Source organism: Platichthys flesus, chromosome 1 (assembly GCF_949316205.1).
Source record: "Platichthys flesus chromosome 1, fPlaFle2.1, whole genome shotgun sequence".
Classification (NCBI taxonomy): domain Eukaryota; kingdom Metazoa; phylum Chordata; class Actinopteri; order Pleuronectiformes; family Pleuronectidae; genus Platichthys; species Platichthys flesus.
In genome coordinates, this window is record NC_084945.1 from 4,899,504 (window position 1) to 4,926,657 (window position 27,154).

Consider the following 27,154-nt stretch of genomic DNA (forward strand, 5'->3'; position numbering starts at 1 on the left):
AGTTTGTTTTAATGTAATTATTTTGACCCAAAACTTGAATGAATGCAGGTTGATCGGGAGAAGGAACCATCCAAAGACTCGATTTATCTGCTTCCAGCATTCGTCATGACGCAGCAGATACAGATAGTTTCCTGTGAGTGAATTCATGTGATAATAACTCAAATAACAAACCAGCGACACTTCACCCAATTTGAAAAGTTCCCTTAGGAATTGGTGTTCAAGGATCTCACACTGTGACTTGTTGGTTATTTCCCGCTGTGTTAAACCTGCCTGATGAAACCGGCTCAGAATTGTTCTGTGGCTGCTCCTGAAACACAGGAAGTCATTAAGTGAAGCAGAACTCCATTATAACAAGCAGCGGTTACAAGCCTAAAAAAGGAGAAGCGAATTGAAACACATCCTGAAATAACTTCTGTAAGAACATCAAGAAGTGGCTGATATCTTCCATGTAACAGGCTCTCAGGGTGGATTTAACTTGAAAGGCGGAATGGGAAGTCGACCGTGTGGAACTGCAGCCACAGTGCGATTAGACCTGTGGCAGCTTTGCTCCAGCGGCTGTGGAGGCCGGGGGAAAATCTTTTCATTTCACATAGTTTGACGTGTGCTCGTCCAAACAGGCGTCAGAGAGTCCGACTGGGTCTGATTCTGCTGATTGACACTTTTCACAGGGAAGTTGTTTTTCCTGGTTCCACAGCTCACACATCTTCTAATCCTATTGAGTCAGGGCCAGACGCCACCTCCGGCCATTCCCCGCTCCAGAAGTGACAGAATCTGTGACACCGGGGCTAAGAAAGCTTTGACACATCCCACCACAGGAGACGCAGAAGACACAGTCAGTGACAGACTGGGATAGAACTCCTGGAACACAATTAAACACAGTGTTTATGTCAATAGCTGCTGGTTGGGATCTTTGTCCGGTGGTTTTATTGTGGTTTTACTGCTCTGTATTGAAAAGTGATAGTTTCTTGATCAAGACTTCATTCTCTTTGTTACGTTTACATTTGATCTGGTGGGTTTTGGTTTCACGTTGTAATTCAGGGAGCTTGTTCACAAAGTTTATGTTCGTCCCGTCATCGTCAACTGTGTCAGCTGCTTCTTTCTATACCAAAGAAAATAATGGATCGGTCCATTTTGGTTTGAGGACCCTCCTCACCAGCTTCAGGCACATTTCTCCACACGGGTTTAAAGGTTCAGTGTGTTGGATTTACTGACATCTAGTGGTGAAGTGTCATGTTGCAGCTGAACACCCCTCGCCTCCCCCTCTCCTTACAAACATGAAGAAGAACCTGTGGAAAAACATATGTCCAGATGTTAATATAAAGTATTTAGAAATAGAGTATTTAAATATGAAGGGACCATTACACAAACACACTAGTGAAAACATCACTAGGAATATTTTATATGTAATTTCTGCCAATTGATCCTTTCAACTAAATCGCAAACACTGAGCTTTTAAATGCACATCATCTTCTTGTTTAAACATTATATTTTGTTATAGTGTTTCCACACTGCAGATTAATGAATCCTGTATTTGGTCCGTGGGTCTGATCCTGGTCTGGATCCTGGTCTGGATCCTGGTCTGGATCCTGGTCTGGATCCTGGTCCGAGGAACCTTTCACTCCCAATGTTTTGACCCTAATTCGAACAAGATTTGTGCTTTCAAACAAACACTGAGAATCATTATTCCTAAGTATTGCTTCTGTTTTATTCTTTATTGAACTGTCATACAATATGAGGTCTGTGTGCGTATTAACACATCTGGATGATTTCCAGCCTTCCCATGAGATTTAAAGATAAGGGCAAGAATCTGATTATATATTTATTCAACATCCGTAAATGGCACAAATAAACATATTGTTGGTTTGTGTGTGTCTGACAATACTCTGTGCCTTCCCCCGTCTATCTGTGGCTTCAACTGCTCATTCTAAAGATGTGTATCATTAAAACTAGGTCACGAATAGTGGAGTCGAGTCAGTTTCTTATTTATACGGCCCCAAATCACAAATGTGCCTCAAGGGGCTTTACAATCTGAACAGCAAACAAATGTGTGACTGTTTTCCCGCTGGAGATTAATACACGGTTGAAGCTGATGCACAAAAAAAAAAAATAGTAATGAATAAATACAATATTTCACCCAGTGCGACAGTGAGGTTCAATTATGTGTTTTTAATAGTTTTTGCAGAATAGTGCAGTTCGCAGCCACACAGAGGAATAATACATCAGGAATAATAACACATTATGTATTCATATATACATATGTTGTTTGGAGAAAAAACTGCTGTGGGTCTTATCATGAAATGTGTTGGTAAAAACACAAATCATGAATACTGTGTTGATTATTGTATTTCTAACCTTTTTATTTTTGACACTTTAAAGAGACAAGTCTGTGTAACAGTTCATTCTCACTGGTTGTGTGTTTCTTACAATATTAGCATCATTCTATTCTTATTCTTATTGTTACTTTTGTAATATGCTCATTCTTATTTTTCTTCTCCTTCTTATGATTATTACACATTTGATTTATTCATTTAATAAGGCAATCATTTAAAGACTTTAATTTTAACCTGTAAACATACAAATTGTTTGTTGTTTATTGAGAAGTGAAACCTTTTTCATTTACAGTAGCAACATTACCAGGATAAGGACTCCTCTCTGTCTTATCTAGCGCCCCCTACAGGGACCCTGACCCGACCCCTACATAAGGAACCAACTTCACTTACGCTTTATGGGAACTACTGCACGGGACCACATCCAGTCCCGTTTGGAGAACTTCCCATGTTTCCCAGCAGCCGTCTCCTCCCTGTTCCCAGTTAAGCGCTGCAGGAACGACAGAGAGAGATTCTCCTCAAAGACTGAGACAGGTGAAACTCCACATTGTCCCTGGAGCAGCTCTGGGTTTCCCCCGAAGGACAGAAGTAAACTGTTTCATTGAGTCTACACAGTAATGCAATGGGCCCTGCCAGGGAGCCCCCCCCCCCCCCCCCGTCCTGCAGCAGCTGAGGGGGAGTCTTGGCCCCGGTTGCTGGACCCGTCTCGAAGTCTCCGATCCAGCTCGAGTAAATCCGATCCTGGGTGCCGGTTGTGTTTCCTCCTTTCGGTTTTTGTTTGGCTTCAAAGTGTTTCTCCTCCTCACAGGATGGGACGACATCCGCTCCGGTTGCGTTTGCAGGATTTGATGCCTCGTTATGGAACAAATTGTTTTCAGTAACGACTTTGAGAGATTGCGAGTGTGGAGATTTCTAAATTATTTCTTGTTCCACACATTAAAAACATCTGCAGGGGTGCATTTAGATTGGAGAACAAGTGGAGCTGCTTTTTGATAAATAAAGTGTTCGCCGCCACAGGAGAGAGAAGATGTCTGACACAGTGAAGTGGATGTCTCAGACTAAAACAGGAAGCTGACGGCTCCGGCTGTGTTCCGGCGATAAGACGAATGGCCATCGCTCTTTAGAATTAGACAGAAAAATGGCCGCAGCTTGTTGAACTTCATTGTGAAGGAAACTTCTCCCGAGCTCAATAACTCTGTGGAATCACATCCAGCAGATCGTGTGAATAATGGAGCGCCTCTAATCACGTTAGCTTATATACGTATCGGGTTTGAAGCTGCATGAAATATTCAAATCAAGGTGCCCTACATTTTGGCGGTGAGGCTCAGTGGGTGAGATAACACAGCCTGTGTCTGATAGCCGTGTTGAGATGCTAATCTGAGAGTCCAAACTTATTTACGTTGCAGAGAGAGGAACTCAAACTCTTTCTGGTTTGATTCAAATGTGTTGATACGAGACACAACACAGGAAACATCCTTGTCCGAGCACTCGAGTGTCAAGCTGTCTGTGTTCTTAATGGTCAAACTCCTCCTCTAGATAAATTATATCTACAATAACGTACAGAAACAAAACAACCCTCAGTCACACAGCTCAGCGAGGCCGTAAACTAAATGTCACCTCATTTGGATATGTTTTAATTGGCTGAATCGCCGGTGGCCACAACTACCTGACAAGTTATTCCAGGAACATTGTTGTTGACAAACATCAATCGACAAATCATGACATTTCAGTAAATACCAAATGTCAACTTCAAGCTGGAAGTAGATCGGAACTATAGCGGATCACAGAAAGTCACGACTAGTTTGGACCTGAAGACTGAATGCCATCGTTTGCTTCTCCCGTCAAGAGCGAATATTTAATAACTGCTACGGGCCCTGAACTCTTCTTCTGACTCAGAGGCGGGAGTTTGTCTGTTTGAGATCTTTTAAATGAGGTATTCTGAGACATTGTGTTCAGGTGAATCTCACAGTCCCAAACAGACGTGTCCCCTCAGTGCTGGAGAAAAAGTTCTCTGGCTTGTTTCCTTTCTTTAAATCAATCACAATGGTGTTGGTCAGTGCTGAGCCCAGGAGGCAGCGTCCTGCTCCTCTTAGTTAATTTAGCAGATAACTTGATTATGTGGAACATTTGCACATTCAGTTGTTGTTTGTCTTAAACCTGCAACAGTGATGTAATTACCAGAAAGAAAAGAAAACAGACAAAATGCAAAGTAGTGTCTAAAACCATTTTTCTGTATTTTGCTTTTGCTGTTTTGCTCAAACAAAATATTTTGATAGCATCCAGGCACCAGCACAACATTTGTCTGTTTTCAGAAACGTCTTCATCTCTTGTCATTGTTGATTTAGTGGTGTTACTTATTTTTTGGGATAAACACGGAGGCTTGCAATATTTCAACTAGCTTCTAAATCTCTACATGATATCGAATCGTCATTAATGCAAAATGGTTTTCTCCGTCTCATTTTCTCGGTGAAGTGAATCCTAAGTGGTCTGTGCCGTGTGACAGGAGGTGAAGACACAGCGCAGCATCCATCACAACAAACCTGTAATGACTCCGGCACTTACCACTGTGAGAACAGGCGGCCTCGTGCAGCATTAATCCAGAGAAGCTCCGCTCACACCTCAAGGTTTGGCCCGAGCTAAAAGCCTGTTCACTTCCTGCCAGGGGTCAGCCACTGAGCTGCGGATCAGGACGGTCTCATCAGTGTTGGCATCACACCTCAGCACCGAGACAGACTTAATGGATTGTTAAGCAAAGGTCAAACGGAGCTGACGTTGTGGGAAAGCGATTGGAGGACAATTAAAACGGTCGGCGGCTCTCTCATCGTGAAAAACGTAAAGATTGATTCGAGGGGAAGGGATTTTCTGCTGCTTATAAATTGAACGGTAATGTGTTGTGTCAGTTGATCGGTGCAGGTTTAAACAAACCCGGCCGGAGGTTGATGGATGGGCCACGGGCGGGGACCAGGGACAGCCAGGTCCGACCGGTGCAAAGTCAAATCAGGCCCCTGAACTCTTTATCCACCGTGAAGCACACAGACCTGCAACGTACTCATGAGATGGATTTATCTACATCAGGGACATATTCAGGGCCCCAGATTCCAAAGCTGTTTGAATGTTGGGGAATTAGTTTGATGAGCGTTTGTGTTTAGGGATGAAACACATCGGGATATAAAAGAGCTAAATTTGGCAGCGATAAACAATCCATTCCAGTGAAATTGCTGCGATCAGAGGATGCACTCGAACAGCTCGGTAAATGTTTAGCTGAGCGGCTGCAGCACTTCACAGATTACTCATGCCCGAGGTCACACAGTCAACAAGCTAGTTTGAAAGAGCTTTCAAATGTCGCACAACCCCGGCCGCCCCGAGCCACACTACATGACCACTCAGTTCAATTAGCGTGTTCAATGGTCTCAGCAATCGCTAACAGGTGGTAAAATCCAGCCGAGAGCCACTTATTCACTATTAACAAGCGTTTTCCACTGAAATGAGTCTGACCCGGGAGCTGGTCAAACAGTTTCTGTGAGTGCTGCTGGCGTCGAGTGGAAACGTCCGACAGCAAGGATGCAACCAGCGCTTCAGGGAACACGGGCGCAAAACAGGATTCTCAAAAACAGAGAGGAAATAATTAAATGTGGCGCAAACGAATAGAGTCGTTACATCATCCAGGATGTTTCTGTTTCAAGTAACATTCAGGAAATTGAAATGAGAAGAGAAGAGAAATCAAACACAACTCTATACCTACAGGGGCCTTCTCTATTTCATCATGTGGTGGTGACCCCCCCCCCCCCTCCTTTGACCCTGTGACACACAACTTGACCCATCTACGTTTTTATTTTCTTTATCTTTGCAGTGAAAGATTTTAATCTTTCAATATTTCAGGTTTTCCCCAATGAACTTTTTTTTAATCCTAAAAAAAAAATCCTTATTTTTATTTCTCCTTTGTTACTTTTTGAATTAAAAAAACGTTTTTGATTCCTCATGGGTCAAAATGAACCATATTCATTTCCTTTCTTATTTCATGCATGGCTGAGTTTTTCTTTGCACATATTTGTGAAATAAATGTATTTTATCACACAGCTGCTTTTGCACATGTGATGCATGTAAGTCTTTTTTATAGCTAGCTTCTTTTCTGGCTAGCTATCCATAGCTGGATCAACAAAATAAAAAACTTGAAATATAAGTCCTGGAATCCAGCTCTCCTAAATGGAGAAGGTTCCTTGGATGATATGAAAGATGAGTCTTTGAAGACATTTTCTGAATCATCAAAGGAGCCTTCTCCTGAGTGGAGAAGGAAGAATAAGCTCTAAAAGATAAAGCAGAGAAAACACCCAGCCGTGCATGAAATAACACAGGAAATCAATACTGGCCATTTTTGACCCATGTTCTTCATGCTAGAAGGGGTTAATAAAGCAGTGCTCGTGAGGAAGAATCTGACTGACCTGAAGTCAGCCACACCCACCTCAGTATTCTTTTTTGCATAATGTCATTGTTCTGTTGTAGCCGAGAAACCTTTTCTTTTTGCTAAAGGACATGATTCACACAGCTGACTGATTCTCATTGAGCTAACATGTGTACATTCAAATTGGCCCCGACAGGAGCCATCCACTTGAATGATTCTAGAACCTCAGGAGACTTGTTCTGATTCCATGCTGCAGTTTGCTCTCATGTTCTCTTTAACAACCAAACCAGTTCAGGACCGAGATGTTCTCTCTCCTCGTGCTGGTGTCCCTGGTGCTCAGTGGAAGTCTGGCTGCACCCATGCTGACCAGGTAGGTCGTCTTTACTTCACATTCTAGGGCGTGTGCTGCCAACTCATCCTCCTTTTCCCTGTGATCTCAGTAAACAGGACTTTGATCTAATGCTTCTCTGAATCCTTTTCCCTGTTTCATTTCATCTCCAGCACAGCACCCAGTAACTGCAAACCTTTAGGTGCCCTCAGCTGGTTCCTTTGCAAACATTGTAAACTGTAGAAACTATCAGTGGCATCATCTCTTGTTGTATTCCTGCAGAGACGGTGACGGCACGGCAGAGCTGGTGCTGCTCTTCGACCCCCGCCCCCCCAAACGCCACCTTGGCCACACTGACGGTGAGGTTTTCATTGAGTCTCACAGCTCAGCCAATCAAAACAATGCATATCATGAAACCACCAGCACATAGTCTGTGTCTATAGAGATAAGAGATTCCTGGATCTGCACCTGTCATTGAAAATCTGTTCAGTAGTTTTGTGCAGGTCTCTTTTAATGAAAGAAGAAAAACTACAAATAACATAGAATTCAGAGCGTTATCACAAACTTAACCTGGATCTGATTCTGCTGATGTGTTTGTGATCAGATTACGATACGAGGCCGCTGCGTCCTCTGCTGCCCGACCCGGAAAATCCTTATCAACCAAACCTGGAGGATGAATACTACTGAGCAGAACCTGATCTAAAGAGGAGAAGCTGGTGTGTCCTGCATGGAGCCTCCGACACAAACAGCATGTTCAAATAAAAGTAATGTTTCACATTAACTTTATGACCTTTGGAGATTAGTTGATCTAACTGTTCAGAACGAGTTTGACCTAATTACAGGATTTAAAACAGGTCATTTTAAGAGTTTTGATTTAAACACTGGTTGATTTCAAGACCAGTCACTTCTGAGGTCCTGTATAAGGTGTGCAATTAGCTTTTGTCAAGACATTTTATTTGTTTAGCACATTTTCATGAATCACAATTTGCCTCACAGTGTTTAATGAGGTACGACATCCTCTGTCCTTAAAATACAACAAAATGTAGATTCCTCTCCCAGGACTGACGGAAGAGCAATAGATGTCTCGAGTGACAGAGCACATCAGGAATATTACAATATTCACAACATTCATGAGAGAAGACTTGAATTTATTAATGTATAAATGTTAAAAGTACTGATACATGACTTAATGTCTGACAGACATAAAGGAAGCAGGGTTGACAGTTGTTATCATAGTGTTATTGCCAATAATGGTAGTATGTGAGGGGCCATATTGTATTTCTGAGGAATTCCGGTGTAACCATAACCCGCGATCCAGATGTGGCCACATCAGCCTCGGTCCTGGATCTGCACCGATGAAGCACAAGGACTCAGGGACTTGACAAGTCAGTAGCATGTGTCAATTAGACAGTGATGAAGAGGAGGAAAGAAAAGCTCCATGTGCCGAAAAACAGGAAGCTTTAAAGCCTCCTGTTTATGTGTGTGTGTGTGTGTGTTCATACTTTGATACCAACAAAATGATGACAGGACACTGTGAGATCAACATTAACTTTTTAAAATAAATAATTCACAAGGAAAAATGTATAATTACAGATATAAAAGTTTTTATTTATATATGAAATGTCTGTAAACTCGGATAAGTGACAATACAAATACAAACCATGATGATGCTTCAAACGTTAAGACTCACAAAAAAACAGACTGACACAACATTACTTTAAAGAAACCTAACTGACAACAAAGAGACACAATGACAACTCAAAGATGCAAAGCCACTCGAAAATCACAAAAAGACAACAACAACGTTTCATTTATTGCTTCACAGTAACATTTAAGGAAAATTAAATAAATTGAAGTTCTGCAAAAGATTTTTTTTTTTTTAAAGAAAGTTTCAGGAAGAGATTTGAAAGCAGTAAGATTTCAGAAAACATCCAGAAAACATCCACATGACGTCAAAAACAAAACAACAAACAGCTCCTTCAATGAGAAAGAACATTGGAGGGAAGAAGCTTCAGAAAGAAAGAAGACTCTGGGGGGAGGAAGAGGAGGAAGAGGATAAGGAGGGTGACAGAGACTGAAGAGAGGTTTAATACAATAAAAATCCATTGGAATTGTTTGGGAACTCTCTCAGATCCTTGGAGAGCACTGGTCAAACCTGGTGCCTGAGAGACACATTCAGCACGATGCTCCTTCTTTTCAGGCAGAGAGAGAAAAGGATGATCTCTCCTAAAGCTTCTCTTTGCTTTTTCTTCTTTTCAAAGACACCTTTTCAGGACTTATCTTTTTTTGTTGTGCGGGGGGGTGACGGGCATTTCTAAGTGAGTGACAAACGCAATGACTTCCTTTCACCGGGAATTGAAGACACAGCTCACGCAGGCAGGAGAAACCCTGAATCGTAGTCATTTCCTCCCAGTTTGAAAGAGCCATTCATCTGAGTTGTTTTATCAGATCAGCACGGGCTCCCAGTTTGGCTTCAGGAACAAGGCGAGAGGGTGGAGAGGTGAGGGAGCGAGCACACAGGTATGTTTTATTGATCGAGCGCAGGATGTGAGAAAGCCCGTGAACATGAGAATGAATAATGCATTGGACAGGTAGGTGGCGGGGGGGGAAGTCGGGGGGGACACAGACGGATGAAGCCACTTGTGCTTGAATCGTTGGACTCAGCTGTGAGAGGGTCACAGCCTCCAGAACGTTGATCAGCTCATCACAGGTTCATGTCTCTGTCCCTCTGCTCATGACCTGTGTCTGTCCCTCTGGAGCTGTCTAGTCTGACCACGGACGGGTCATGTGACAACAAAGAGAACCTGTTCAAGCTACGTACGTGGTGAAAAACAAAAGGTTGGGAAAACGCAAACTTTCAGGAGGAACTTTTTTTAAAGTTTGAGGCCGGTTCAATCTCCTCCTGCACCTCAGCTGCTTTTTGCACTGAACTCGGTAGAACCTCAATCTCCAGAGGGTCTGTATGTGAGAACCGGATGTCCGCGTGAGAGCCTCATGACCTTGAGCAGAGCAGTTTCTCCGTCCAGCCTCCAAAAACTCAGGATAATGTCCAAAGGATCCGATGTGAGAGCAAAGCAGGAGATTCTCTGGAAGCCAGTTGAAGATGTGTCTAACACACGACAGATGCAGAACTGAAAGAACTAAAAGAAAACGAATATCCCAGGATGAAAAAGTGCAGCCAGTAAACTTAGAAGTTGTCAAGAAAGTTTTGGGTCGTGCTGGAGATGTCACTTGATCTCTGCTGTAGAATTACTACTCAGCGCCCTGCAGCTTCAACCCGAACGCTCCGGAGACTTCTGTGCTGTTCCCGAGAATCTCCTGCTGTGCTTTTCACATGTGGGAGGAAAAAAAAGGTCTGCTCCCATCCAGGCGAAAACATCAGGAGACTTTATTTAAAAAAGATAAGTCCTGAACTGAACAGTGAAGGACACAAAGCGAAAGATAAATACTGCCGTCCTGTGTCTCTTTCATTGTGACTCGTCCATTTTATTTCCAAAAGCTTTTGTGTTTCGAAGCCCCGATCTAGGCCAACACGTCCTCCTTACTTTCAACTTCACTGCTCTATAAATTATTACCACTGTGTTTTTAAGGTCACATCAGCCGCTGGTATTCAAGCCTCATTCTCAACACCAGAATAGCTCATTTTCTGTCTCACAGCAGGGAGCAGGTTTACTGATCCGTTAGAGGCAGCGACACGTGTGCGCACGGAAAACTCTGTTCAACCGTTCCTGGTCAGTTTTACTGAAGTGTGTGTCCTTCTTTGTGTGGTGATGTTTAAGTGGGAACTTGTTCTTACTTTCTCTGAAGGCCCGAGGTTGAGATTCGTCCTTTTCATTTATTGTTTTTCATTTGTTGTTTCATATTGCAGCTGCTGTGAAGCCGTTTGGGACTCGGAGTGCGTTCGAGCGCCGCGCTAATAAACTTGACTTATCTCCGAATAAGAGCGTCTGCAAAGCGCTGCATGAAAACAAAGGTGTGAAGGTCCGAGGCTTATATCTGACCAAGCACCCAGAATCAATACGTGAAGAGCTGCTGCTGCTGTTTGGTCTGGTGTCAGTGAGCCGAGGAAAAAAAACACATCTGTCCTGGGATCAGTTGTGGACGTCTGTTGAGACGAGAGAAAAAGGCAAAGACAGACGCTCTCTAAATGAAGCTGTTGCAGGTCCAGTTTTCTAAAATTGGAAATTCATCTTTACTTTACAGAAAACCAACCATCTGTGCCCTGACACGATTTGAAACCTGTCGTATTCTTGTGTGTGTTGAATTCCTTGTGTGAGTCCTGGTCGGCGGGTTTAGTTTAACGTGTCGGGCAGATGTTGATTTGTGCTTCGGGTGAAATCTGTCGGGGAACAAATTAAACAGGAAATGTGCTGCATGAATAATAAAATGTGTGTGAATGAGGGTAAATGTTGTGTGTCGCCAGGTGCATGCTGGGAAAAGATCCAGTGTCCTGCTACTGGAAGAGACATGTGACAAAGTTGAGTTGATGGAATCTCTGTAGAACATCATGATATGAATGAGAATATGAAAGACCTTGATATGAGCAGAATCATGTGACGCAGAGTCCCTGACCCTGAACAGAGTGTTTCTCACATGCAATCATAACAACATGGACATACTTATGATGAAGAAGATGGTTATGATGAAGACGATGGGCCTTACGTTCCCCTCAATTCAATGTGCCTGAATTTCTTCTCTCAAGTTAAAAGAAAGTCTAAATGCATCTGATCTAATCCTAAAACTTGATTGGTTCTTTCTTGGTTCCATCCTTGAAATCCGTTCAGCAGTTTTTCATGCTGACAAAGAAACAGACAAATAAATAAAGCAACCAACTAGAAGGACTCTTCACAGTCTTAAGTTCAAACCCTCATCACATGGTTCCATTAAGATCCATGAATGAGAAACGCTCCGTCTTTCCATGTCGAGGAAAAGTGAAGAACAAATCCTGGATCCGCACCAAACTTGAATGGGTATCACACCGACACTGTGCTCCTCGATAGTGAGAGGAGGAACTGTTAACAGGTGACACCCGAGAGCAAATGTCACAGAGAGGGCGAGAGGAGGAGGAGGAGGAGGAAGAGGAAGAGGAAGAGGAAGAGGAAGAGGAAGAGGAAGAGGAAGAGGAAGAGGAAGAGGAAGAGGGAGAGGGAGAATGTGACTCCTTGGCTCTCTGAGGAGAAACAATCCAAGTGAGCTGGAAGTCAGAGAGGGCCGTCAACTCGCTGCTCTAACCATGTGACCTGCCTCACTCTCCACCCCCCCCCCCCCTCCATCGTCACACATCCTCCCAGCTCTGATTAAACTGCAAACATTTCCCATCTCTCCCTTTGCCCGTCGATTCAGCCCCTCCTCCCCCCTCCCCTCCCCCCCAGGCTAAAGATACCTGCTCCTCACTCTTCATTATATCAACCTGAATCATATCAGGAGGAGCGATGAGGTCGGAGCCTCGGCACCAAACCCCCCCCTCACCAGTTTGTAATACGTGTTTTCAAACGTGCACGTTGTCTGATTGAGATGTTGTCTGACGCTCGGATGAGTCTGAGATGAGTCTTTTGAGGGTTTCTCTGGAACTCCCTTCAGAGCGGCTGCTCGTGTTGTTCCAGGACGGGGAGCTGAGCTGTTTGACTTTGCTGCAGCGCTCGTCACAGTCTGATTGTTTCAGTGGCGTCTGCAGCCTGTCAGCCAGCTCCTCTGACACTGATGCTTCCAGTCACCAGTGACGGGAGCCTCTCAACTAAATTCACTCTGTGACACTGACGATTCAATATCTTCAGTTTCAGCCGGAAGATTCGATTCATGCACGGTCTGAATATTTATAGTTGCAGCAGCAGAGTCGTTTCCTTTACATCCAGATTTTCACTCCAATGCAATGACGAGTCGTTATTTTCTCTCTTCAACACATGACACAACATTTCTTAAACAATCTGGGCTTTCAGTTTCTTTTAGAATCCAGTTTAATCACATACAAGACTCTGGATGTTTTGCAGCAGAGTAAATAAATGATTGCCTTTCACCGGACTGTCCAAATAATGATAATCCTGACTCCTGACCTAGAGATCTCAGAATCGATACCAAGGTCAGGAGTCCGTTTATCACACGAGCTGAATAACTACGATACCTTCACTAGGTGTTTCGGGTCCAGGCGATATTTTGGCTGATCGGATTCCAGACCCAGGATATCACCCCTCGCCGGGAGGTTCTCAGGAGCAGCATCACAGATCAGGGTCTTCAGGGTCTTCAGGTTAAAAACTCCTCAGCCCCGGTAAAGATCCTTTCAACCTCGTCTCAACCGACTCGTTCTAACAGCGGTTAGATGAAAACCTCTGTGGCCTTGAGCAGTTTCCATTCACTGAAATGTTTCTTCTTTCTTCTCCTCGGCTGTTTTTGAGTGTTTTTATTGAGAACGGTCTGAAAAATCATTTTCTCTCTCTCAGTTTCTCTTTTTTACCTCCAGCGTGGAGGTTGTGTTTGTCCCACTGCCTGTTTCTTGGTTTGTTTGTCTCCAGGATTACACACAAAAACGATCCTGGATGGATTTCCACACATCTTGGTGGAAGGTTGGGACACGGGCCAAGAAACACAGCATTACATTTTAAACACGGATCTGCACAAGTTCAGGAATTCTGCAGCATTTTTATATAAGGTGTTTTTGGAGATTTTGACAAATATCCCAGAAAATACATTAAAGAACATTTTTAATGAACTGATATCTACGAGTGTTTGCAATTTAATGCAGCTATATTGAATTCATGGACTGTTGGGCCTTGAAGGAGGTTTGAGCTCTACTGAGAACTTAATGTACTTCATGTTATGTTTGGAGTTTTCTGACTTTTGCAAACCACCTGTGCTTATTTTTCCAACTTCTATATAAACACACAACTACTGCAACTTTTCACATTTTACTGTTATTCATAGTTTGTCATCTCTTGTATTCAGTCTCTTCTTTATAGGCTTATCGTTGTTCTATTATAGTTAGTACTTTACTGTGTAGTTGAGTATTTTATGTAGTTTAGTACTTTATTGTGTATTACTTAGGGAGTAGGTACTGTTTTTAGTACATTTTATGTTTATTACATTTCAATTTTTTGTAATTTACCTGTTGTATTGCTACTTTGCTCAATGTATAATGCCCTTGACAAGCTGCTATAACATTTATAAAGCATTTCACAATTCAGATCAATTAAGTACACATCTATCCATCTATCTATCATCTATCTATCTATCTATCTATCTATCTATCTATCTATCTGTCTATCTATGATCTATCTATCTATCTATCTATCTATCTATCTATCTATCTATCTATCTATCTATCTATCTATCTATCTATCTATCTATCTATCTATCTATCTATCTATCTATCTATCTATCTATCTATCTATCTATCTATCTATATATGTTCAAAGCTAAGAACCCCTGCTGTAAAAAAAAACAAAAACAAATGTAGCCTGTTTAAGCTTCACCTGACTGACGTCTGTAATTTCTTTATTTTTAAATTTAGTTTCCTCTCTTCAACTCGAAAGGTTTAAAACATTTCCCACAGATCTGATCGCTCTGGGATTTCCTCTCTCTCTCAGGTCCAGATTATTTTAAAGCAGCGAAAAATGAAGGGAAGGAAGAAAGAAATCCCAACAAATGCAGAAAGAGTTCCATCACCTGCAGCTCACGGACCTCAAACCACATCAGAAAAACAGCTCCTCCCTTATCTTCTAACCCATTTTTCCCGGGGAGCTATTTAATCAAAGTGCGTTTCCGTTGTACCTATAGCCGGGATTGAACCTGACGGCCCAAAGTGGAAGGAGGAAATAAAAAAGAAAGGACTTTAAGGAGACAAAAGGGTCGGAGGATGTTTGAAAGCCTGCGGATGAATCTCGGTCATCGGAGACGTGATTGGTGCTGAGAGGGAAACAGCCCCGGGCCCGTCTGGAGGACACTGCTACTGTTCATTCAAATTCCCTCCGACGGAATCTTCTCATTGAAGTTGGTGCGATCCTCGTGTCCCGTGTAAATCCGCCCAGTAAAAGAGCCACATGCTCTGAAGCCATAAAGTGCATCTTCATTAGAAATATCTAATTAATGCCTGATTAGGTGCCACAAAATATTTGAATGACTCCGTCGTGTCTCAGCAGACGGACGATACCGACGCTTTTCACATCCTGGTTCCTGGCAAGACATTCCCCATCACTCCTGTTTGTCATTCACGCTGTCAGACGTAATTAAAGCAGGATTACACACAAAACCCTTCAGTGCCCCCCCCCCCCCCCCTCCCCCCTTGAGAAATGACAGGATGACGTGCAGACGCCGTTTAGTCGAGCCAAAAACATTTAATACACACCATCGCAGGAGACATGCACTTGCAGCACTTCACACAGTGCACCTTCCCAATCGGTAGCTCTCAGTTTGAAAGACACATACAAACCGTGAAATAATTTAAATCAAAAACACATATTAAAAAAGAGGGGGTTACACACGTTTTGCTTTTATACATGTTCATAATACAGCGTCATAGAATGTATCACAGAAATAGCTTCTTGTTTTTTTTTTCGACACAGAGCAAACCATAGCAAAACAACTCAGGTGGGACACTGACACTGTGCTTGTTGATAGTTAGAGGGGGGGGGGGGACACCCAAGAGCGAGTGTCACAGAGAGGACGAGTGTTTGAAAAGAAGAGTCTGTCGAGGACGAGGAGGAGGAGGAGGAGGAGGAAGGAGGAGGAGGAAGAGGAGAATCCAAGTGTGCTGGAGGTCAGAGGTCAGTCGCTAGGCGTAAAAAGTTTCTACTTTCACCGCCTGACAGAACATCGTCATGGAGAAGACCAGACCCAGGATCTGCCAAAAGACAAGAGAACAGGTCGAGTGTGAACGACTTCAGATGAGCAGCGTCACGGTGAAATGAAAAGAAAAGCTCCTCTTGTCTCCTTCTCAGAATATAAAACTGTGAGAATAAAACTGTGAGATTAAAACTCTGAGATTAAAACTGTGAGAATAAACGTCTCATAGTGTTAAATTCAAATCCTGATACAGTTTCTTCTTGGATAACAATAAGCAGAGCAGCCACACATTCACATCTGAACTTGGTTCCTTTATTAAATACTACACAGCTTGCTTCTTCTCTTCATTATTATTAATAATATAATTATCATATTATCTCTTTATCATATCTGTGCCCCCGCAAAGGCTTTGTCTGCTGATCTGTGAAACCTCCGGTTTCTTTCTCTCAGCTTTCGCTCTTTCTGCTTCTTAAATGTAAAAACTCTCTGTTGATCATTTCTTTGTTCTAATCTCTTTTTTTTTAAAGACCCTGAAAAACCAAAGTCTTTATTAACTTCTTACATTAAGAAGCCGGATGCTGCACGGACACAATACTTTCTGCTGGAGTTGAAACAATCGGGGTAGTTTCAGGATATCTGTATTTGATTTCTAGTCTCTGTGGCACAGTGGATAAGCGGTGACCACCATCAACCTCACTGAGGTCCCCGGTTTGAATCCCAGTTCACATGGGGTCTTTCTTGTGGTTACGTTCATTGGAGACATATAGGTATATGTGAGTGGGAATGGCTGTTCCTACACTGGTGACCTTTTCAGTGTGTAGCCTGCCTCTTTTCCATTATCAGCTGGGATTGGCTACTGGGATGGAAGGATTTCGTACTGGTTTAATAAGACAGGGCTTGATTGGATCCATTAGCTACCCCACTTATCTTTAGAAGGTTATAGGGGAGGTCGAGCTAATCCCAGCTGACGTTGGGTGAGAGGTGGTGTAAACCCTGGACTGGTCACCAGTGAGTACTGCAGGGTCAGCATATTGAGAAACACTCATATTCATGGAGTATAGCTCAACGTGACCCTCAGCAGCGTGTTGGACTGGGGGAGGAAGATGTGCTGACACTGGGAGAAAGGAAAACTCCTCGGGCAGAAGGGCTGCAGCCGACCTGAGAGGTGAACCAGAAAACCTTCTGCTTGGAGGCATTGGTACAGACCCACTGCACCACCATGCCACCACTCAAATATTAATATTATAATAAACAATTCAGGGTCTTTCATTGACATTGATTTCCCCCCTCGACAGTTCTTTACAGTTTGATTTGCTTTCATGTTCTGTTATAATATCTATGGCCATTTTTTCTTAAGACATGAAATGATTAAATGAATAAGAAATAAATGTTCAAACACATAAAACATACATAAAATAAAAATGAAAGAGGAGAGTTACATCTCCTCTCAGGGTGAATGTAAAGTATAACTGCATTACTAAGACCACAGGGCTCCAACTCCCGGTTAACTTCATTTCTTTAGATCTTTTGTTTTCAGCGAATCTCTTAAACTCTTTCTTTTAATTTGTACATTGAACCCAGGAGAGTCGTGTTTTAACAGGTTTACTGTTTTAACAGGTTTACTCTACACGTCACAGATGCTGTTGATAGGATCTCTAACGGCTTTTGGCTGTTTCCTGTCATCCTGTGTCTTCTCCCTCCAAACTGTGACCAAGGCTTCACACACCCCGTAAACCCACAAGTTCATTTTTCCCACAACTGGAAAAGATAAGAAGATTTTGCATATTGCATTCGTTTTTCAGATTTTTTGCCAGTTTGATGTTCTGATATTTAACTGCTTTGCTTTTCATTTGGCAACATATCTGTTTTTAGTTTAGCTGTGGATTTCTGAGCGTTGTATTTTGTACTTTTTAAAGTAAACATTTGAAGTTGATGAATATTCTTTTAGAGGTGAGCTATTTGGATATATCCCCATGTCCTGTGTATTTTTCTGCACATCCCATTTGGTTTTCTGCATATCATCTTCCTCTTTTATTTTGTAATCAATAATATTTCCTGTCTTGCAGCGGGTTCCTGGTAATTTGTACACACCTGTTACCTGCTTAGTTTCCTCTCCCTGCTTTTCCCCCTCGAAACCCCTACATATCGACTTCCTGACCTTTTCCTCTTTGGATTTCTTTGGTCTTCCTCTCGCCTGGTGGTTGTTTCTGGTCTGACTTTCTTTGTGTGAGTAAAGACGACGCACCGGTTGGCCAATATCTAATAATAACCCTTTTCCATTAAAAAAAGGCAAATACACTAAAAGCTCATTAGGTCTTAAATCTGTACTTAATGTTTTTCTCTTGTATAAAATGAGCCCGTAGAACATCTGTGCTCACTGTATATTATAATTGATAATTGCATGTTGTTTGACGACCTGTAGCTACAGTGCAAATTAGTCTCTGATGTGGGGGGGGGTCATCTCCCATGTGGCACCGACGGCATCACATGAGCATTTATGTTCTGTTGTTTCCTCAATTTTAGTTGCGGTGACAAACATAATTGCTCTCAGCCCTGTGATTGGCTCGTGACCCAGCGTGTACCCTGCAGTGCTGGATCTTTAGCTTTTAAGTCAGGGGCCATTAACAGGCCTCAATTTACACACAGGGACCAATTATGTGTCCAACATCCATGCACCTCATTGTGTGAAGTGCACACATCGGAGTCATTCCCTGTTCACTGTCTGAGCAAAGACACACATCGTTGAGTCGATTTTGAAAAGTCAGCCCCCCCCCCCGCCATGCTCAGAGGATAAAGGAATGTACATGTACCTGATGACTGCACTCTGAGCTGTTCTAATATCCTCGAGTGATTATCTCTAAATGTGCCTGTAATTTTTTTGAATGCATTGTCATCTTCTCGGTATTTCAACTTCCTGGCAGCTTCAGTTTGTTGAATTGACCGAACAGGAAGTCGGACTTGAAGCCGCATTTGTGCACATGAGGAATTCCATCAGATAAAAAGCTGTGAATCTGAGTCGAAACTCATTCAGTGAGGGTTTGGCAACACAAAGGCTCCAGGGTCGATGACTCAAACTTAGTATTGATTCTACTTCATGTGCAGAAGAGGGAATGTGTTTTTCTTTCAGAAGTAACAGACGTCTGCTATTCACCATCTTTGTCTAAACACAAACAATCACTGTATAACTCGTCTGTGCTGTAGAATCATCACAGATGTTTGAGATCAATGTGTTGGGTTTTCAGAAGGGGGGGGGGGGAGACTCTTTAACCAGTGACTAGAAATAAGCCAGTGGCCTCACAGCAGCCCGGTGTGATCGATGCTCTATCCAGAGCAGCATTTCTCTCTCCTCGCCGATTGTGGAAGCACGTCACGTACGACTCGGCTGGAGAGGAAATAAAAGTATTTTATGGACAGTGGGACTGTGTGGTCCTCGGTGGCAGCGTGGGGGGGGGTTTACGTGCGGCCCCCCCCCCCGTCCACACGAGTCCTGAACCCACTGCTTAATGCAAAGCGTTGGGTTTATTTATCTCAAAGTAAGAGCCTGTAGATATAAAGAAGTGAGTTAATGACCGCGTGGAAAAAAATAACTCATTCAACTTAAAAGCTGTAATTACCTGAGTAAGTGCCGTGCATAGAGCAAAGATCCAAAGGGCCACCAGGTTCTCATTAAGCCAGTCCTTAACGCGCTCGTAGCATGGCTGTGGAGACACACACACAAACACACGCACACACATCAGCTTAACAAGTGTAATGCACAACTCTGTCCATTGATTAAGCAACAAGGTGTCTACAGGTTTCAACTAGTTAAGTATTTAGGACATTTTCAATAATTTCAGAAATCTGTGGAATGCAACTCTGTAGAAACACATGCATCTCCCCAGCTTCACACTTGGCACGTGTGTTGTGTGTCGCCCAGGGAAGTGCAGTGTTGAATTGTGTGCGACTTTGGACACGTTCAGTCTTAATTTACAGGCAGGTACCCGGCGCTGTGCAGCACTAGTGGCTGGGAATCATCAGTGCAAGCGATGTTGTTAATCACGATAACGGCGCTTCCACAATAATGGCGATAACTTCCCGGGACCTCTTCCTGCAGCAGGTCTTCACTCGCTGCGGTTCAATGACCGCCGGTCACTTTCACCACCACAGGACAGATTAACAGGCCCAACAGGCAGGTTTAGAACAGACACTGCTCTGGCAATGAATCCATTTTAAGACCTTTGTTAAGAATGACATCAGAGACACAGAAATACTTCCCTATAATTAAAGACGAGTTGTGTTGTAGAGATTTACCCTCGATGGAGATCTAGATTATGTCCCCAAGCCAAGAGCAGAGAACTGAGATAAACTCTGACCGAGGTGTTTATCAGTTCAATTTTATGTTAACAATTTTTAAACTGGTTCTCAGTGAATCAGCAACTGGTAAAACACCGCGTCAATTTGGATGCAATAGTCTAATCATTTTTTCTGTAAAACAAAGTGAAACCTGAAACATTCACAATTTAACTGGATCGAATCCATCTGCTGATGAAGATCAAAAGCTCCAGGGTAGCTACTGAATGCACCCTGTGGTGAGATGATAATAAATACAGCTGAGACTTTTATCAAGTAGAACAGATTTCAAGGAATATCACAGAATTACTTGCACGTCATTTAAGATAAGGTGAATTAGCCCATTAAAGAATAACCCTGATTCATCAGTTCCATGTTGGACTTGTTTGTAGTTTCATGACAACGTGCTAATATCTTTTACTATCATGTATGAATGTATATTGTATTGTGTTGTGTTGTATACTACATGTACTCTGCTATTTTTGTGTACTGTCTAACAATAACATTACCATCATATCATCAGTACTATTATTACCATCATCTTGCCACTGCACCTTATCTACCTATTTATCTTGTGTTTCTGTTTTTATTCTTATTGTTTTTTTGTTTTTTTATTCTATTGTATTGTATTTTATTGTATTCAAATATACCGGCTGCTATGACAACTTAATTTCCCTTCGGGGATGAATAAAGTAATCTATCTATCTATCACGGAGAAAGACCTACATTTATGACAAAGTATGCAAAAATATTTCTTTTACCCTTTAAAATGGGTTTCATAGTACAAGAAGTACCTCAATGAATGTGAATGACCTAATTTTAAATGTAATATTTTAACCAATTCAATATTTCTCAAGGCCTGAAATTCAGATTATAAAATGTTTACTTTTTAAGAGGCAGCCTTGGACAAAATGTACCAACCTCCCAGTGAGGCTTCTCTGCCAGTGTTCAGAAACTGGGATGGAACAAGTGGTATCAGCCGTATTGTCTTCTCCTCTTCCTCGTGAACTTATGTTCTTGGGGAGAAACTTTCCAGAATTGGAGCGTGTACTCACAGTCCTCGTTTCCCTTTAAGCCGTATAAACACGTAGGTAATGTGAATCCGAGAACAACACAAGCACCGGAGGCTTCACGTAGACATGAGAATAATCTGAATATTTCATATCCAACATGGTTTGAATTCTCCACAAAGTTGCCGCTTCCACATTGTTTTTGCCACCATTTTTTTTTTTATCACCTCGAGAACATTCTCATAGTCTCCTGTGACACTCTGGGAGAGTTCTGAGGGCCACGCTGTGCGCCGCAGGCCCGGAGAAGAGGGAGGTAATTATTATTAAGAGCCAGAGGAGAGCGCCGGGTCAAAGATGTAAGCGAGTGATGAAAAGCGTCTGAATCCTGAAAGGAGAGGACTCGCTTTCAATGAGCAGCGTGGAGCTGACATCCCGTTTGACACCTCCACCTCTTTATAGTTGAAGGAAGAAAAAACAAATGTGCGCTGAATTCATTACGCGAGTTCTCCCGGAGAAAAGACAGACTGACATACTGTAATAACAACATAACAGGCTGCAGTGCTGTTAGGATTAAATTATCCAGTTCTGCACACATGCGTTCCTTCCACATTGTATTTTCTAAAATCTCCTCACATCAGAATCTGAGTCAGGAAAACCAAACACAGGAGTCTGCATTTCACTGCTGTTTGAAACATCCGGGCACCGAAAAACATATATTTTCCTTTTGCCCAAGGTGAAATAATTCCAGGCTGGATCGATATGGAAAGTCGTGCCAAATTTAGGACGGCTCTGTAGTTATTTATGAAGCCGCCGCCCGAGTGCAACGCTCCTGGACCACAGAGCTGCATCGGGACGTATAATAATTCAGATTTTTCTTATTTGACGTCCACTGCAGACGCTGCCAAAAAACCAGGGGATGGGAAGAAACTGCCCGACCAGTTCCACAGCACAGGAGCAGTGGCACATTAAAATACAAGAGCGGCTGTGGAACACCGTAATCTGAGCTTCAATCAGGAACATAACCAGAAATACTATTGATCACCAGTATAAAATATTTATGTATGTAAAAATATGTGCATTATGCTAATATATGCTATAGTGCAGGATATAAACCAGCCAGGTGGTTACTGCAGATAAACTCTGTGGTAACTCTTGTCTGTTGTTTGAATAACCAGATCGTTGAGGAGCAGGTTGGAGACGTTATTCAAGATATTTTTTATAATAACAAATTTAAATGATGAGATGAAGCTTTTATATGGATGTAATATTCTGATATAAACCCTTTTTTTAACAAGAGTCTGAATGAGGCACGACCTTGAAAATAGCCCTTTCTGATTATTTGAATAAAGTCATACTAGGTTTCAGAAATACTAGGAATCTGAAAAAATATAATTTATACGTATTATTATACATAGTATTCGGACCTAGCTCGCATTATGTAGACATGTGTATTTCAGACTCACATTATAACCTCCTATTGGAGGTTGTTACGTAATCATCATGTCCTCTAGTTTGAGTGGAAGTAGGATGAAATAGTGACATGAGTGATAATTAGATTTTGCTCTGTAACATGGAAACTGGAACATCTCTCTCTTCTCTTCTCTCTTCTCTCTTCTCTCTTCTCTCTTCTCTCTTCTCTCTTCTCTCCTCTTCTCTCCTCTCTTCTCTCCTCTCTTATCTCCACCCTCCTCTCCCCATTTCTCTCCGCTCAGCCCAACCGGTCGAGGCCGAGGGGCTGTTGGGTTTCTCTGCAGTAGCCATAGTCTCAAACCTACAATGGAAAGTACCTTGAGATAATGTGTGCTAGGATTTGGTGCTGTACAAATAAAGTTTAATTGAATATTTTATTAGAAACCCGTGTAAAAATCATAATCGAATCGATATTGCTTTCAGAATAAGGTCAAAAGTCGTAATTTCATGCAGTGAACACAGGTCGTTTAAGCATTTGTAGAATCAATGGTGTCATTTGAAATGTATTCATTGTGTCATTTAACCATCAACAGCCCAAGCAGTTATCAAAATACCCAAGAAACGAGCCGTGTTTACAGAAGTAGTACACGAGTGGAATCACACGAGGTCCTCGAGCGTTCGAAGGCTTTGAAACTTGGAGTTGTGTGTGTTTGTGTACACATCAAAACTATAAGTGTGTCCTTTTGTGTGTGTTTCTGTTTGCTATGAATGAGAGCGTGGAGACAGATTTCCTTTCACGGATTGTGAACAATCTCATGCCGACGTGAAGAACAACAAGAATCTAACGCAAAGGCCAAGTAACAGGTTTTATTCCACAAGTGTTAATTCAAAACTAATAGAAACAAGTTATGTTATTTATTTGTAGCACACGTAGCTGCCTTGAAGAGGTCGAACCACACAGACCTGTCTGCAGCCTCGTTAATGTTTCCTGTCACTTTGAGCTTAATGGAGAAATCTGTGCAGCGTGTTTAATAGAAAAATAACTGAATCTAATTAAAAAACTTTAGAAAGCATATTTGAAAAAACTGCTGTTAATGGAAGAGATGCCTCAGTTCCAGCTGCAGTGATAGAATCCTTGATCTGAAGGTCTGACGGTGTTAAAATACAACAACTAGTCAGTTCAATTTGTCAAATGAAAGTGGTTGAAGGAATTCAAAGGTGTACGAGACAACTAACAAGCTGAAAAAGGAAAATATCCATTCTGAAAAACCTTTATAATAGTTTTTGTAAAGGCACGTTTCAGGAAAAGTAATGAAAAGACATTTAAAAAGTTTGTCTTTCATTTTCTAAAAGCAAAGCAGCTGCAGTTTGGCCTTTAGAGCTCAGCAGGACGAGCGTATTTCAAGATGAACGTCTGTCGGCTCCCCGGTCTACAGCCCTGAAACTGATGGCTTCATATTCGGGATCTGCCCTTTGCAAATGGAAATGACTGAAGATTTACTTTATTTACTTAACTGAGGAATGAGATTTAAAATAAATGTGCTGTCAAAAAGCTCTGAATGTACAAAACAGTCTCTCAATTGCAAAACTTCTTATTAGGCTTTGCACTGGGGCTTTATGAGTCTATAATTCAAAAAGCAAAACGTAAGGCCTTGAAAATCCTTACATACATTAAAGTAATACTAAGTCTCACATGAAGGTGTCTCTTAGTCATGTTGAAGGTATTTTAACACAACCTCCACTTGTTTAAGTCCAATGTTTCTATAGTTTGCGCTGTGACGTTTTGTTTTGAGGGTTTTTATCATCATGGCAACTTTCTTATCTCAAATTATCTGGAGGTTTACATAGAGACGCTGACATAGTTCTAACATTGAATTTTAAAAAAGGTTTTCAATTGTTGAAACCTGTGGAAAACCTGTAATATTTAATCAAACCATGATAAGAAACAGAATTGTAATGTACCAATCTCATCACAGGGTCCTTTTTAGTGCTAATGGAATTTTAAACTAAACTTTTTTTTTTTGTTTCACAGAAAAAAAAGAAGCTGGGAAAATTAAAAACTTAAAATGCATCAACTGATGAAGCTATAAAGACGAAGCTCCCAAACGGCCCATGTGGTTTCCCAGCTGCTGCTGATTCTATTTCAAGATATAACTCTAAACAAAAGCTGATGCACGTTAATACGAGCCAACCATTTTTAATAAAACGCAAAATGACATCCGTTCACACAGGAGGTAAAAAGATTAACGATGCATTTGATCGGAGGCTTTGATCTGAGTGCCGGTGACATCTGGAACATCTGATCATTCTGGAGAATATGTTGAAACGTCATCAGAGGCTTCACAGAAATCATTCTAATTCAGGGCTCATCATCTCTACTCATTCGGTTGAGTGGCTGAAAGTGGCCTTTCTCTCCTTAATGACGACGATGACAACTTATAAACTTGCGATTAGATCTAATTTTAATCGCTGGCGCCATCACGTTTTATTTTCATCAAGCCCCAGAAAAATAATGTCTCGATAATGAGCATTAGCAGTTTGCCGAGCTGAACAACAGCTGCTGTGTAGGTCTGATGAGCTACAGGGGGGGTTTAAATATTCAACAAGCCAAAGTGGAGCTTCTTTTACAGCTGCACCGCTTTAATAGTGATCCAGGGTGCAATATTATTATAGCCTCATCCTGGTGCACTGTCAAACAAAACTCCCACACAGATTTAATAAACACCGTTTCCGTGTTGACTCATTTCACCCCCAAAAAAAAACTCGAACTTTCAACATATTCTTGGAATCTGAGGATTTGAAATGATGAGCTGATTTTAAGTACTTATGAGAGTCCATTAAATTAAGTAGGGCCCCCTTTGAGTTTCTGAAGAACTCATTCATGATTGAAACAGGTGGTTTAATATGTGATATATGTTAAGTTAGTTCAATTTGTTTTATCTCAATCTTAATATCTTTCCATGTGAAATCATTTTTACATTGCAGATATCATATTTTCCTAACTTTTATACATTTACATATTTAGTACTCTCCCCCTTACTGGTGAATTTAGTCCCTCTATGTATCTTTAAACTAAGTCTTTGGGAGAAGCCATCACTGCGGATGTGTGGCTCCATGAATTAAAAAAGAGAATGGGTCCTGAACTGGAGCCCAGAGGGATCCCACTGGAAACCTCACCAGTGTAAAGACCTCTCGACAGACTGAGACGGAGACACCTGCCACATGTCCCAGTAACAGAAAGGTGTGGTCCACTGCGTCAGAGGCTGATTGAAAAGCTGCAATTTGATGCATCGGCTGCCAAGAGGATGTCATTAGTCAAGATGGCTGATTCTATCAGATGAAGCAAAGCCTCTGAAACCAGACTGGAATTTTCAAAGATGAGGTTCTGAGGCTGGAAAGACCACAGTTGTCTCCAGGAGATTGGGAAGAAATGGAATTCTGGAGGTGATTCTGTGTTTGTGCATCAGCTTTAACTTCTATTAAAGTCTGGACCGGACTAAAAAAAGGTAGATTCCCAGATTTCTAGGTCTAGTTAAAGGAAGTTTGTTGTTTTGTGTTTAAAGGTTTAACAAAACACGTCGGGGATTTCACACGAGACCCTGTTTGCTTCCAGGGTCACAAGTAAGTAGATTGATTATAAGTTGTAAATGCAGGTATAATTTATATGTTTTATTTCATCACATTTAAAAACCCCACCAGGGACAAGTTTCACTCGTGCATGTGCAGAATTATCCATTTGTCGAGCCCATATGAGAAACATGCACAAATGATGCAGCTTGTCCTGTTTCTCCGTCTGACTGATGCAATCCTCAGCTCATCCACCAACAGTTCTGTTTACACCCAGAGACATAAAACAGCTTTCCCCCTCATGACTCTAATGATGTAAAACTCTTTATTATTTTTGTATCTGGTTCGGCTGCAGCACAGAAACACGACATGTTGGTTGTCTCCTGTTCAGGAAGGTCTAATGAGACGTAAGGAGACCTGGAGTAAACCAACACTGAAGTAAACCTCAGTTGCTTGATTAGTTGCATCTTAATCTCAGGTAATGACTCAAAGGGATAAACAAGCAGCTCCCTGGACCGAGCCACAGCAGGAAAATTCAAAAACACAACACTGATTATACATGAGGTGAACAATGGTAACAACGGCAGTCAACTCCCAGTGGACAGAGGTCAGGATTCACCATCAGTAATTATGAATTAGTAATGTGTCCATGGATGGGGCTGGTTGTTGAGGTCCGGGGGCGAAGCAGCAAAGGTCCACGTGAGATAACGGGAAGAACACAGGGAAATGACTCGGCCGCTGAGAGAAGCATTTTGATTGTTTTACAGGGGATCAACTTAACGTCATTATGAGTGGGAGTAATACGTTCAAAATAAGATGCACCATGTTGACTGCAACTGTTTTTGTCCCTTTTTCTAAATCAAATATTCACTGTTTAGCCCTAGAACACCAAGGTGGGGTGTTTTTTACCTTGGGTAGCTTCATGCTGCTCACTGACGTTATAGAAGGTCGGCTAGTTTCCCTGCTCCCATCCCTGTTTTCTTCAATAGGCACGTGTACGGGTAATTTTCAC

General features: G+C 42.0%; 1 protein-coding gene across 2 annotated transcripts in view; it reads right to left on the reverse strand.

Moving 5' to 3' along the window:
* Positions 1-15,672: 15,672 nt before the first annotated feature.
* tspan4a (tetraspanin 4a) overlaps positions 15,673-27,154 on the reverse strand; it is a 120,752-nt gene continuing 109,270 nt past the window's right edge. For both annotated transcript variants that reach the window (XM_062397830.1, XM_062397756.1), the window contains 2 exons: positions 19,441-19,524; positions 15,673-15,884 (listed from right to left, as the gene is read on the reverse strand). In XM_062397830.1, coding sequence (XP_062253814.1) covers positions 15,816-15,884; positions 19,441-19,524 — 153 coding nt within the window. In that variant the 3' untranslated portion in view covers positions 15,673-15,815. The remainder of the gene's footprint in view (positions 15,885-19,440; positions 19,525-27,154) is intronic.